Consider the following 15,930-nt stretch of genomic DNA (forward strand, 5'->3'; position numbering starts at 1 on the left):
AATAATGGTCGTCAAGACGGTAGTACAAGAGAAGAATGTCTGGGGAGCTCTGTGATATTTCTTTTTACAAATATCTTGGAAGATGTTTTCTACTATAGATCAAGATAAACTTATATTGTGCATTAAATTTACATAAAATGGAAATTTGTCTTTTACATTTTGTCTCAGAACAAGTATAATTTATACACAACAAGTGCATGATTTAGTATTTTATTATTTGACATTTCAGGGGGGGAACAGTAAGTTCTTGGAATGACTCATGCATGGATGTGTGAGTCCACCAGGTCAAACAGCTCTCAGTTCAGTTCAACTATGGAATGACTCATGCATTGATGTGTGAGTCCACCAGGTCAAACAGCTCTCAGTTCAGTTCAACTATGGAATGACTCATGCATTGATGTGTGAGTCCACCAGGTCAAACAGCTCTCAGTTCAGTTCAACTATGGAATGACTCATGCATTGATGTGTGAGTCCACCAGGTCAAACAGCTCTCCGTTCAGTTCAGTTTTATTTTCAGAATGTTGGACATACAGTACAAACATAACAAACATCATTTTTAAAAAAAAATCTTTGTTTTTTTCCCTTATTTTGAGTGTCTGTTGCTTGTATCCTGTCCAAATATCCGAAAAGGAGCTGAGGAGAAGCCATAGGCTTGTCGGGCCCTACCCCTGGAGTCCATTTGCATATTTAGGTGCACATGTGTGGAGGGGAAGGCTAGTATTCTGGACGTGACCCGTTGCCTGGATGATCTGACGACACGTAGCCTGGAAGTAATCAAAATAGTAAAGTTTACTGAAAAGCTTCGGCAGGATAACAACACAGCAGCATACATAAGAGTCACAACTAACGTTAGTCACCCAGAGACGACCTGCTTTACGGCAGATTTGTAACCATAGTGATGCCGGTCTCTTAAAGCAGGGGTTCTCCCCTGCACCCCCATTAACTCCGCCCATGTCCGGGTTCACCTTTCTCTCTGGATTGACCTTTCGGTCCTGAATACTTTAGGGATGTCCCGATCACGTCTTTTTGCTCCCGATCCGTTTCCGATCATTTGATTTTGAGCGTCTGCCGATACAGATTTTTCCCGATCCGATATTTATATTTTATAGAAGTTTATGCCATATATCACAACAGTACAATATCCCAAATCACAGACAATTTCCAGTCTAATAACATGATATAATATTGATACTAGGGATGTCCCGATCACGTTTTTTGGCTCCCGATCCGATTCCGATCATTTGAAAATGACGTGATCGGGACAACCCTAGTCATAAATGTAAACAGAGGTACAGTCAGACATCAAGGCTAAAGCTCTGCCATCTCACCTGGACATGTTGGCGGTCCAGGAGGTGCAGGCTTACACATTTCATTCCACCGATCAAAACGCTGAAACACAACCAGATGACAACGTGTTATAGAGCAATACGCTGAAACACAATGCAGATGACAACGTGTTATAGAGCAAAACGCTGAAACACAACCAGATGACAACGTGTTATAGAGCAAAACGCTGAAACACAACCAGATGACAACGTGTTATAGAGAAAAACGCTGAAACACAACCAGATGACAACGTGTTATAGAGCAAAACGCTGAAACACAACCAGATGACAGCGTGTGGTTGCCGCAGTCGCTTACATAGGCCCCTCCCACTAATATTTGCTACAACCTCTGTCCAATTTTCCTTGACTCCTTGACTCTCTTGAAAAGTAATTTGAAATTTTCCATAACGCTTGAATAGTTTGGTCTTCTGCCCCTGCAAGGGAATTTATGTCTTTATAAACGATTCCGTCAGTCAGTCAGTCAGTCAGTCAGTCAGTCAGTCAGTCAGTCAGTCAGTCAGCCATTCAGTCAGTCAGTCAGCCAGTCAGTCAGTGTATCACTCAAAATCCCCATACAAGGGGAAAGCCCCCATGTATGGTGCCCAGGCCTGCAGGTCACGTGACATCAGGGATGATAGTAAATCAGGGATCATAGTAAATGTGACCTGTTGTCGCAATTAAGCCCATATATGGAGATCCCTGATGTCATCAATATTAGTATATGGAACCTGGCTGTTAACATATACAGAACCTGTTCTGACATTCCATATGTTGATCCTTCCCATCCATCCTTCCTCTTCGATGTCTCCCTTTTGACTGTTACCTGTTCATTTAAACTCTAGACGGGCCCGCCCCAAAGTTATTCGTGCAGCCGCGCCTGAAAATCAAACCCTGTACACTTACTGTAAGACACCAAGCCACCCTTAGATCTCCATATATGGAGCTGACCTGTTCTGACATTCCATATTATATGTTGATCTGATCTCATCAAACCCTGTACACTCAAGACACGCTCCATATATGGCCAGACCTCATCAAACCCTGTACACTCAAGACACGCTCCATATATGGCCAGTACACGCAACCTCGCCCTTTAGGCGTCTTACTGGTAATATCACACACACACACACACACACACACACACACACACACACACACACACACACACACACACACACACACACACACACACACACACACACACACACACACACACACACACACACACACACACACACACACACACACACACACACACACACACACACACACACACACACACACACACACACACACACACACACACACACAGTAATGTGAAAAGGTATTTACCCCATCCTCGGCTGATCTGTTAACACAGTCGATGGAAGGGCGGTCTGGACAGCCACACACCATGCACCGTACCTGGAGCAGACAGACAGACAGACAGACAGACAGACAGACAGACAGACAGACAGACAGACAGACAGACAGACAGACAGACAGACAGACAGACAGACAGACAGACAGACAGACAGACAGACAGACAGACAGACAGACAGACAGACAGACAGACCATCGTTTATTTTACAATTTTTCATGTACAAACTTCTCTTCAACTGGGATTTCAGATAATGGTCTATAGATGTAGATGTAGAACGTTTTACGCAAATTGCAAAAAAATCAAAAAAATCAAACTGCTTCACTGCAAAACAAACTAGTTTAATTTGATTGGTTCATTCATGACCGACACAACAACAGCACGTTCTCACGGTAAGCAACACAGCTATAGCAACCCATCCCTTTTTTGGCTTGTGTGCCTTCATTGATAGTTACAGTGAAGACGGACAGGAGAGACGGAGGGAAAGACATGCAGCAAAGGTCGTCTGGAACGCGTGACGCGCTGTCAGGCCAGAGCCCATATGTGGTATGCGCTGTCAGGCCAGAGCCTATATGTGGTATGGACCACTAGGCCAGAGTGACGCGCTGTCAGGCCAGAGCCTATGTGGTATGCGCTGTCAGGCCAGAGCCTATGGGCAATATTATGCGTGTCTTAAGTACCAGGTCTTATTACTTAACTTAAGACCTGGAGGCGTGGTCAATGCTGTTTGGCCACTCAGAATAGCCAAATGGCATTGATCACGCCTCCAGGTCTTAAGTTAAGTAACAAGACCTGGTACTTAGGACACGTATAATACTGCCCTCTATGTGGTATGTGCCTGGACCACTAGGCCAGAGTGACGCGCTGTCAGGCCAGAGCCTATATGTGGTATGGACCACTAGGCCAGAGTGACGCGCTGTCAGCAGAGCCTATATGTGGTATGTGCCTGGACCACTAGGCCAGCGGGTGCCCTACACACAGATTCAATTTGATGTACTATTTCAATTCAATTCAATTCAAAGGAGCTTTATTGGCATGAGAAAACAAACGTTTACATTGCCAAAGCAAGTACAATACAATAAAAACAGTTTAAAATGGGGAAAGTATATACAGTTGGAGGAGGTACAGCATTTTGTAAACAGAGCTATGTCACATTGCATCGTTATACACATGTTATAACAGGGTATAAAGGTTTTTTTTAAACAAATTCTTTGCAGTCACTTTGGGACAAATGGCAGCATTTCTTTTCTCAGGACTATTTCAATAGTATACAGGAAAAACTCAGATTTAAGATCTGTTTGAAGGTAGCAGCTCTGTTTACATGTGCAAGGTCCAGCGGTCTGCTTGGTACAGATAGTCAGAGATTAAAATAGGGTGCATTCTTTGCATCCCAAAACGCAGTTTATAGTTAAGGGACGCAATAAAACAACGACCTCTGCATCCACGGGATGCACTACTGTACTACTGAACTGTTTGTTTTAGTTATTTTGCTAGCTTTAGTTATAATAATAATTTCTTCTGTTTTCTACATGAATATAACCACATTATAACCATATAAAATGAAATGGGAGTTAAATGCTGCAATTTGTAAAAATGGCACAAAAAAAAGACTCTTAACGTCGTTGAAGTGGGACTCATAAAAATATATTTCACACACATACCCTTGTCCTTTTGAACGGACACTCAGAGCGATGTGTCTCAGATCCGCTAGCCTTGCCACAGGTCGTTGCCCGTAGACGCACGTCTATCCTCACTTGGTTGTACAAGATCTGCAAGAGAACAAGAAATGAACCAAAAAGCATCAATTTATCTTCTCAGGATGGACATGACATGAACAATGTATATGTGCTACAATGATGTCTAGAGACCATGAGCAGTTGAGACGAATAACGTCCATAGTAATTATAAATGATGGTCTGGACGAAAAGGCCTTTCCGGGGAGGGGTCAGAAAGAATACATTATGGACTTAGACCATGATGGATTCATCGAAAACACCTAAGCTTTTTTCTGTTGAATGATATCGTCCTTCTAAGTGAGGGGGCGTGGTTTGTCATTTACTGTTTTCATTTATTTTTAATTATTATTTTTGATTTTGTGGGGAGGAGGAGGAGAAGCTGGAGGAGGTTATTTTCCAAAAGAATTATTAAAAATAAATGAAAACAGTAAATGACAAACCACGCCCCTCACGTATTAGAATGACAATATCAGTCAACAGAAAAAAGCTTAGGTGTTTTCGATGAATCCGTCATGGTTAAAATGGAGTTTGAAGTTATGATGGGTTTGTATAGGAAGGGGGCGGGGCAGCTAAAATGAATATCAAATATCTAATTACTGAATCAAGCAACTTAAGAACTGCCCGGGGTGTTCACATAAGAACTGCCCGGGGTTTTTTTTTAAAAAGTGAAATACCCCTTTAAATTCAAGTCACTTCAATACAATATTATAGGACATAATGCAACATCACCTCCTTCATTGGACCCATTTTGTCGAAGTTCAGATGGCCGTAGTTCAGTTGGTCGTTCCCTGTCCTGATGGCCCGGTCCACATACGTCTTGAGTTCAGCGGATAGTTCATGATAGTTTGCTGTGTCTGTGACGCAGACCACAGCGCTCAGCAGGAACAACGTGGTCGCAACAAGTCTCCTCGTCATCCTCGTCTTCTCCCAACAAACACACACACACACACCTTCAGATGGAGGACGGTGGAGTGCATCTGGTCAGACCTTCTTAAAGGGCAGCAGGTCTCGCGGCGTCAGAACGTCAAACTGCAAAGAGCAGCGGATGTTTGGCGTGTTGTTTGGTCATCGCTTTCTCCACCAGCGTCTGGTCGTCACAGTCCAAACTCTGATGATTGATCTGTCACTGATTGATTGATTGATTTATCATCAATCACTCTATGAAGACATGTAGTAGGCCTACAGGCCGGGGGGTGGGGGGGGGGGGGGTGCTCAAACGTTGCGTTGTGATCTATCAGTAGATCACAAAGGCTGTGCAGGTAGACAATATATCATTTAAATAAAATATATATATAGGGGATGGATCTAGAAACTGTTGAAATGTATACGTTTAAAAATAACCTGCCGCGCTACGAGGTCTGCTATTTTTGAAAAATCGTGAAAATGTGGCGCAAAAAGAGAGAAGGTTTTTAACTCAAATCTTTGCTTCTGGGGGGGGGGGGGGGGGGTCCCTGGAACAACATATTTTCAGATGGGAGTCGGTGACCAATTACATATAATCTTGGGGGTCCTTGACATGAAAATGTTTGAGAACTACTGACATAGAAACATGGGGTTTTTCAGAAAACTGTGTGACTGAGCTTGCCACCATTGGTGCACGCTGGGCAAGACCGAAGCTGTAGAGGCTATCATTTGTTTTGGGCGGAAGTTGTGGGATTTTGGCGGAAGTACAGCTCACGGAAATGACGTTGATGCTTTACAAATCACTTGAATGAAACAAGTGTTGTGATTGGTCGGAATAATACCGTATCCGGGGGAAAATACATTTGTCGGATGTTCCGGACCGACACTTCCACCGATAGCGTCTCTGCCTTCGGTTGTAACCAGGCTTTTCTCTTCACAGATGAGTAAGCCTGGGACCCAGGCTACCATTGGTGTGGGAAGTGAGGATGCTGGTGTTGACTGTTCGCCGCTTCCTTCACCTCCCAATGTATGAATACATGAACCATTGTAAAGCGCTTTTTGAGTAGCCTATACTTTTAAGAATGCAATTCATTATGTTCTACTATGATAGTTAGTTGTCATTTCATTCTGTTCTAAAGCTGCTGCTCAATGCTATTTTGTGTGACATTCTATACTTCCTCAACATTAAAAACACCACGGAACACAGCTCTATTTTCGTCCGTGCTAAACCCCTTCTCCCTATACTTAATCCTTTTTTTTACTATTTTGAAAAACATTTTTGAATAGTTCAAATCGTGTCGACGATGTAGATCGGCTATTTTATTTTTGTAATTTATAATTGTATTGATTTTTTACATTTTGACAGCATACAGTACGTTGTACATTAATCATGTGTCTTCTATCCCAACATTGGGTCGTAGTACGCCAAAACAAATCTAGACAATATTTAAATCAGCGTCAGAAGGATAACTAAAAACATTAAAAATGAAATAATAAACAAACAGAAAAGAAAAGAAAATTGAAGAAGAAAAGTAAAAATAAAATAAAAAATAAAATAAAGGGGGGGGGGGGGTGAAAATGGAAATGAAATGAAATGATTACTATATTTACCCAGGGTATCTGGGCTAAGCTCAAGAACTTGTTTCCAGCCTGGCCCTGCTCATAGAACATTTCATCGTAGTGGTTCAATGCCTTGTTCAAGGGCACTTCAGCGGTGGTAGTTTTAACGTGTCGGACCGCTGATTCGAACTGGCGACCTTCCGGTATCAAGACCGCTCCGCAATCCGTTCGGCCACCGCTGCCACTCCTTCTGGACCTTCTTCCAGTATTGCTGAATTAGATCACACTTCCAGAAGACATGCATAATAGTACCTACTTCCTTATGACACTTGAAGCAAAGTTCTGAGGCGTTGGGAAACATATTATGAAGACGGAGAGGTGTGTAATACGTTTATATTTATAGAGGTACATTTAGGAAATATCTTGTTACAGATGAAGATCCATTCTTCTGGGTCAAACGTCACCCCAATATCCTCCTCCCATACTCGTCTCAGTGAGTCATAGGAGGAGGTACCAATATTAGTCAGTATATGATATATATCTGAAATATGACCCTTCCTGACATCAGGGCTAATAATTGTATTTATTTATAACTTTTCAATTTCTGTCATTTCAAAACGTAGTTTCCACTCTCTCCTCTGACTTTCCAAAAACTGTCTGATTTGGAGATACTTGAAGAAGTCCCTATTTGTAAGATTAAATTCTTCTTTTAGTTGTTGAAACGATTTCATAATACTCTGGGTATATAAGTGTGCAATGTGGGCAATGCCCTTTACGTTCCAATCAGAGAATCCAATGTTTTGCAATTGGGCGGGAAAGTCTGGATTGAGTCTGAGTGATGAGTAGATTGACATGAATTTGGGAATCTTCAAGTATTTCCTCACATCCTTCCAAACCATAAGTGTATTATAGGGAGCGTAGTAGTCAGCAAGATCTTGTATGTTATCTACATTGTGAGTAAACAGTAAGGAGTCTAATGTTCTTGGGTGACACAACATTGCCTCTGTCTCAATCCACATTGAGTTTTGTCTTTTTGAACACCAACTTATCAAGATCTTGTATGTTATCTACATTGTGAGTAAACAGTAAGGAGTCTAATGTTCTTGGGTGACACAACATTGCCTCTGTCTCATCCACATTGAGTTTTGTCTTTTTGAACACCAACTTATCATGTGTTTTATCTGTGCAGCCCAGTAATAAATCTGTAAATTTGGTAAAGAAATGCCTCCCATGTTTTTTGTCTTCATCAATTTGGAAAGTTTTAGTCTGGGCTTTTTCCTGTTCCACACGTATTTGGATATAAAAGAGTTAATCTTTTGGAAAAAATGTGTGTGGTAAATAGCAGGGAAGATTTTGGAATATAGATAGTTTAAACGAGGTAAAATGTTCATACGGATTACATCAATCCTGCCGAGCAGGGTATATTCGGGAGGGTTGACCAGTTAGTTAAATCTTGTTTAATCTTAGAAACCAGGGGTGTGTAATTTGAGTCAATCAGATCTTTCAGATTAGAGGTAATGTAGTGTTCTCATAACCTGACTCCGCCAGATGGGGCAGCAGAGAGTACACTGGGTTCCTCTGCTGCCCCATCTGGCGGAGTCAGGTTAGTGTTCTCAAGCAGTGTATGGAACTGTAAATTAACACCAAGCTAAACCATAGCCAATGAAGACAGAATCAAGGTTGGAATTGACCGTTTACTTGCATACTTCTTCGGTGACATGATGGTAAAAACTGTAAAATAATAAAACAATACAAACATTCAGTGTCTGTTGTAAATTGACAGCATTGCATACCCAGGCAATTAGCAAAATCACACTGTGGCTAAACCACATACACACATGCAGTGTAATTAGCAAGATGACATACACCTGCAGTCCTGCACTGCTCTGCAGACAGCAGCAAACATTGTTTAGAATTCCAAACTTCCAAATAAACATTCACAAAACATATCACAGAAAGTTACAATAACTGGATTCACCGGCACAACTTACGACTTGCGTCTAAAATGCTCCCAAGTGGGTAAGATGTGTTTCAAGCTCTGAGCAGGTCTACTTCTCTATGCTATGCTGCATGCAAAATGGTACTAACAGGAAGTGACTTATTAAATAGAGTTTCCACACCTTCACAATAAAGTATTCAAACTTTTCTACTGTAAACAGAAATACAACATGTTGAATAGAATTGCCTTAAAGGCAAGACAGGTAATGTTGATCCAAGTATTTAAAACCTGTCTTTGTCACCTGAAAGTGTGAGGATAACTCCAGATCAATTTCTTCAGGAACGTTTAGGGGCAGGGCCATTGATTTTAATTCCTAAATTAACCTTATATCCTGATAACTGGCCAAATTCTGATAGAGTGTTCAACACTGCATTAATTGATTGGCTATTTTAACTATTCAAAAATGTTTTTCAAAATAGTAAAAAAAAAAGTCAAAGAAGTTTATATGGATAAGGGGTTTAGCATGGACGGAAATATAGAGCCATTACAGCTCCGCCGACATTCTTAAAATGTTTTTTTTGTGGCTTTTGCCTTTATTTTCTTATATTTCTTTATGGAGGGACAGACAGTAGGCTGACAGGAAATGGGGAGAGAGATGGGGGGAAGACATGCCGTAAAGGCCATGGGGATCGGGAGTCGAACCCGCGGCACACTGGACACTAGACTGGATTATCAGCCAAGGTGTCTGGACCACTGAGCCATGGCCCAGGCCTCCGCCGACATTCTTTACCTTAATAAACCTTGAGAATATTGCTGGCTGGGAGCATTTTGAACGAAACAATCAGAGACACAGGCATGGGGATGGTATACCTATTATAATATGGGACATGTCATCTCCTGTCATCCAACGCAGGCACACATATAGACATCAAAGGGGGCTTCAGCCACTGCCCTTGTACCTGTATGTAAAACAACTGTCCTCTCCAGACCACAAATGCAGCATTTATTATGGTGAAAGAAATGCAAATGGCCCTCCTCTCCTTTCCATGCCATGCCGGAAGTCAGCATTCAGGAGAATTATTTTTCCCGAAGTCTCCTGAACACAGTATTTTGCGTTCAACAAATTTGTTTAGAAATCCAGGTCGTTACACCGCATCTCTATAGCTAAAGAGTGCTGGGTTGCGCCCTTAAAATAGCTGATCTACAAGCTCTCAACACGTCGCAGCGCGACGCGTTGTGAGCTTGTAGATCTGCTATTTTTGTCCAAAAGTGCCCTCTTACAGGATTTCAGCCCCTGCCTCTCTACCACTCTCTGCATGTCCCTGGTCCAACGTGCCTCGGTCATTCTCAATCGGTCAATTCTTTTACTTGTTTATGAAGCTCTCAATGTCCCAAACCGCCCCTCAGGTCCTCCACTGCTGGCCTGCTCGCTGTGCCTAAAAAAATGGCAACTAAAAAACACGGTGAAGCAGCTTTCTGCTTATACGGGCCGACGGCGTGGAACAAACTCCCACTGTACCTTCGACAGGCAGCCTCGACTATAGACATTTTTTCTTTGTTTTTATTTCAGTTTAGGCAACTTCACAGAATTATAAGCATACATATTTCTTACAACTGCTTTTTTTTCTCCACACAACCTCAGCTATTTCATACTTTCACAGAATATATACACTCATACACAAACAACTTCACATACATTTACAATTATTCACAATAAAACAAGGAAATAAAATACTACAATTATTCACCATAAAACAAGGAAATAAAATACAAGTAGCGAGACAAAAACAACAGAGCGTCGACAACAATGGGAAGTGAACAATATTGAGAACAGACATGACTGGAGACAGAGGAAAGCATATGAGCGCCAGAAGGTCTGGGGAGAAGTGTGTTTACACTCTTGCTTTTAATTGATCTTTTAATGTTTTATGCCTTGCTTTTCTTTTCTTTTTTTCTCCATTGTTCTGTAAATCACTTTGAGCTGCATTTCATGTCACGAAAGGTGCTATACAAATAAAGTTTTATTATTATTATCATTATTATTATTATTATTATTATCAGCCTTTACATCACCCTTGACCTTGATGTGGCCTATCAAGTAACATAAGACTATAGGAGTGCATGTATACTACTCCTACAGGCTGGGGTGATGACGCCTGTCTATGGGAAAGGTTGAACAGGAGCAATAGGGTGGAGGAGGCGCAACATCCTATATTGATTGATTGATTGAATGCAGAATGGGTACATTTCAAACGAAAGCCCAATACAAAGACTGTGGACGACACCATTTTCAATTAATCAGAACATTTAGAGACGTACAAATATATACATTTCTATAAAGACAGGAGATCATCATATAAACAAAGTAAAAAAAATAAAAGAAAGAAGGGAAAAACAAGTACAGTATGGCAAGAGCAGTGGCAACACAGAAATGTCTGGAATTCATTGCCATTAATGACAAAAATGAGGGTGGTGGTGGGGGGGGGGGGGGGGGAGATGGAGGAAACAATTTAGCCAATCTAAATTTAAAGAAAAGAAAAAAAACGTTCAAATCAGAAAATCAGCCACTGCTATATGGACAGTGTACTGGGTTACAGTATAACAGCATGGTATCATTTTATCCCTGCTCTACAGTGTACTGACATACTGTATACTGTGTACGTCATGGTATGCGGATGTTTGATACATTTGTAGAGCTTGTAGATATAGATATTTTCGGTAGGCAACACAGTTCATACGACGAAATATAAATCATGCTTAACTGTTCAGCAGCAGACAGGGTAGCTCTCCAGAGTGATAAACACAGCCCAGAAAATAATTGGATTCTCACTGGAAGACACCTTCAGATCTGCCTCTGCAGAGCTCACTCCTGTCACCATCACTTTCTCTCGTCTGGATTGGAAGGAAGTACAGGGCCTTAAACCACTGCATCGTGCTGCAGTGAGATGTCGTGAGCTTGTAGATCAGCTTCTTTTTTTTTTTGTCATACGACAAAATCAACTCAGTCAATTTTATTTATTATATAATTATATTATTCATGACATGTTGAGATATATGCTGTAAACATGGAAAACAGAAAATAGCATATAGCCTATACTGTACATGAGACCATGGTTCATGCTCATGCCTGTTTTCTTATAGTGCAATACCATTTGTTACATTGGGTATAACAGCCAATAATGTTTATAGGGTACAATTGCATTGGTTCGGTGTAGAATAATGGATTTTGATATGCCACTATTTGAGATGCCATGGCACTATTTTCATGTTTTAAAGTGTGTGTGTGTGTGTGTGTGTGTGTGTGTGTGTGTGTGTGTGTGTGTGTGTGTGTGTGTGTGTGTGTGTGTGTGTGTGTGTGTGTGTGTGTGTGTGTGTGTGTGTGCAAAAAAAGTGGGTGACGTATTGGGCTGGTGTATGTACAGTAACTATACTACTATATGCTTATGGAGTGCTTATGCTCTATCTATGGGTTGTAGAATCCACAGAACTGAGCTGCACGTTCATTTTATCACCATATGGAGATGATGGCTTGCAGACTGCAAGCCTAACGGCATAAGGATCTGTTTGAAATTATGTTGTGTGCAATATAAATCTGACTTAGAGCACAAATGACCAATGAAAGATTATAGGGTTGATCCTTACAACGGTTAAGTGTGTCTGTCATCAACCAATTGTCCTGTCAAGTTGATCTTGAGCAACAAATTTCAGATTAAATCAACTAAAAGCCAACAAAGTGCCTCGGAGTGCACAGTAAACAGCCTGTCTTTGCCTCTTAGCCCCCAAGGACACAAAGCTTGTCGTAAACTTTGTCTAGTGGTCAATTTATCAATTCTGATCCAAATTATGTTGAAGAGAGAAGGTTGTCCACATGATGGCAGTATCATCACAAGCCTGTGTCTGTCGATCAACTACACCTTATCCCTGCATGCGCCATCCACTCCACTCATAATGGTACATTGTCAGTGTTATAGAAGCAGGGAAGATTTCCCCATTTGGCTTTGTAGAGTCAGTTACTCTGAAAGTCACTAATTTGCTCTGAAGATGCATGTTAACTGTGTAATTACGTGATATTACTTAGTTATGCTGCAATTACACAAAAATTGCAATGTTTATTCTAAGGACAAATCACTGAGGAACAAGAGTGACCACAGCTTTACTGCTTGAAATGCTCTGATGAAAGCTGCAGTCTTACATAAATAAAATGTTACTTGGTACAGTTAATATTTCCATGTTTTGGGAGAGGGCTGTATATACATCTCTGCACTGTACTGTTAACAGGACTTATTTTTCCTTATTTAACATATACTCCCACGACACACAGACATATCCCCTGGAGGCAGGCAGAGAGCACAATGTTTCCCTGAGAATGAGAGGAATGTAATTACAGAGGAAACCGTGTTATCATCAGGTCCCTTTACAATTGATTTATGCTTGCAGCATTCTGTGAGAAAATGTGACACTAATGTTGAGGCTTTTTGGGTCTGGGCAAATTAGTAAACCTAAAAAATGTATGAACTTTTTTTTTCCCCCATGGGTGTATGACTACTCCAGAGAACTCGAAATGCCAATTTATACTTCATCGTCCATCGGTGTTGCGCGCAGAGGCATGCTTGACTGTTTTCCCTCTATCACGGCATACAGGGAGGGCACAAGAGGGGGGGATTTCCCCTCAGATATACGTATGGTATCCCCCCAACTTCTCTCTGATCTCAGGTTAATTTCTACTATTAATCATGATTCATGATATAATTGCATAATACATTTTGATGTTTCATCATGTGTTTACGTCTTTCATAAAGTAGCATAGAAATATGTTTGTGTGATATACAGTAAGTGTGGCAGCAAGGTTCAATTTGACCAAAAGGTGCTTCTTTTTACTACTTGTCAGGCTTGTCAGGCTTCAAAATTCAAATTAATTTTCAGATTAATTTTACCATCATGGGAGATAAGTGATTAGTGTTTGGGATCCAGTATGTCTGGGAGGATGTGTGCCTCTATGGGTTGGGGATTGACTCTCATGGGACCCCTCGCTTTTGTTAGAAAAGTAGAGCATGCATGTCCACTCTGGCAGTGGCATTGAAACTACAGTAGAACACCCCTAGCGGCGGAGGCTATGAGTATTATTTTAGATGCCCAAGCAATGCCAAAAATAAATAAAACAAATGTAGATACACAGTAAAGACATCAAGATGAAGATTTGACCAAAAGGGCCTCCCACTCTCATTTGCTGCCCAGACCATATTGTTCAGACATATCCGGGTTGTAGAGCTTGCATGCTTACTGTATCTGGTCATTTCTACGGCCACACACATGGATGCACATAGCATTTCTGTATCCGCTCTAGACTGGAATATGCAAACTGCAGAGCGAAATACTTGTGGCCTGATGGAGTGAACAGAGATGGCACAACAAGGGCTAGATTGCCAAAGGCATGGAACCACCTAAGCCACCTCTGGATAATAGTCGGCTAAATGCCTAAATTGTGACTCTCTCAATGTTGCAGCGAGCCAATGTTGTAAATTAGCAGGAGTGGGCGAAGTGTGGGGGGCGGGGACTCCGGGGAGCCCTATAGTGGCCAAAAAACGAATATTAATGTAAACAATTTAAAATAAAGGTTGTTTGGCAAAGGGCAGATGCCAAGGCCAAAGAGTTTAAGGGGTACCAGTTACTTTCTACCACTGGGTAGAGGCTGTCATCACTTACCGTACATCTTTCACTGGGTCAAATTGCTCACAGTGGTGAGGTTGAGTTATTCTAACCTTTGGCAATTCTTTGACCAGTGCCTGTTTTTCTACCTCTTCCAAGTCAGGGTGACACAGCAGGATGGGGGATATGGGATGGTAAGGACTCAGTGGACCATGAAACCTAAGACACAACACCTCTTCTACGAAATGCTTCATCTCACACGACCACATGAGAAACTCAAGGAGATGTATTACTTGAAGGGGTCAAGAATCACAATGGGTTGAGAATGTGACAGTTACTGATCAGGTTGAGGGTCGGAGGCCAACAGAGGTGGGGCATCTCATCTCCCTATAGGGTGGAGGTGATGAGTCTTGACAGGGTAAGTTAGGATTTCCTTAAATGCAAGTGACCACAATTCACAGCAATCGTTTGAGAAATAAGTAGAGGGTGTTGGCAAAATAGTGGCCATGTCGCAATGTATTGTGTTGTGATCTTGTAGATCTGCTATTTTGGCTCCTTTTGAATAATAAAAATACTAATAATGATTTGAACAATTAGGCCAAAATAGCATGCCAGGTTGAAAGTGGATAATGACGGTGTCTATATGTCTTATATCAAAGCATGGATTGAAAGCGAATAGCGCCAGTCTAAAATCAGATTCATCTGCAAAGTAAAACACACACACTAAAAAAACACCACAGTTGGGGAATATACAGTATGAACAAAAGACAATTAATTTGAGGTTAAATGCGAACACTAGGGTTTGCAATTTCCATCCCCTGGGACTCCAAATGATGCCCCTAAAGTGAAGCTGCAAGTGAAGCCGCATCAGTTCAGTGGAAACATAGCCGCAACATTTTTCACTGAAGCAGACAGGTAATTCAGCTGAAGGTAATCATGTTAATTGTGGGTGGAAGTGTTTGTGTGCCAGCATAAAGTTCACTGTACAGGAGCTTTCCATGCTGTCACAGTAACACCTACTGTATATGAAACGCCCCAAAATTATCACCAGCTATGTCAGTGTTTACCCCTCAAAATATATGCTGTCTTCAAAAAGGCTCTCTTGTCTATTCCCTCCAAACGATCTGTAGTGTTGCATGTCAGCCTTCCTCTCACTGTCCTGTGTTCCTCAATTTTACATAATAAAGAATGTCCACAGTCCACATAACTTCAAAATAATTAAATTATATTAAAAAGAACCGGTCCAGCGAAAGTATCGGGGATTTGGGTCTGTGAACAGCCTTAGCCTTAGGCAATGTTCCTGATGACAACTGAATTATTTTCTGTTTAGTCGCTGCAAGTTGATCTCTGTGAGTCTAAAAATCTGTGTTTTTAGTTTTGGATAAATGGATGTTTGAGTAAAAATGTCTGACAGAAATGGAAGGAATGCAAGTTTTATGAAATGTGACTGATCATCAGCTT

At 41.3% G+C, this 15,930-nt stretch overlaps 1 protein-coding gene across 2 annotated transcripts; it reads right to left on the reverse strand.

Annotated features, from left to right (window-relative positions):
- Positions 1 to 491: 491 nt before the first annotated feature.
- Positions 492 to 11,711, reverse strand: LOC306938607 (uncharacterized protein). 2 transcript variants are annotated; one of them, XM_079522868.1, is made up of 6 exons: positions 6,936 to 7,021; positions 5,151 to 5,342; positions 4,347 to 4,454; positions 2,658 to 2,729; positions 1,329 to 1,389; positions 492 to 764 (listed from the first exon to the last, which is right to left on the reverse strand). In XM_079522868.1, exons 1-6 carry the CDS (start codon positions 6,993 to 6,995, stop codon positions 715 to 717), a joined length of 543 nt encoding a protein of 180 aa, XP_079378994.1. In that variant the 5' UTR covers positions 6,996 to 7,021; the 3' UTR covers positions 492 to 714. The 2 variants fall into 2 exon arrangements, 1 of the variants encoding a protein (XP_079378994.1); XR_013791756.1 differs by lacking the exons at positions 4,347 to 4,454; positions 5,151 to 5,342; positions 6,936 to 7,021 and adding an exon at positions 11,586 to 11,711.
- Between the last annotated feature and the right edge of the window lie 4,219 nt (positions 11,712 to 15,930).

The sequence above is a fragment of the Electrona antarctica genome, assembly GCF_951216825.1.
Source record: "Electrona antarctica genome assembly, chromosome: 2".
NCBI lineage: Eukaryota > Metazoa > Chordata > Actinopteri > Myctophiformes > Myctophidae > Electrona > Electrona antarctica.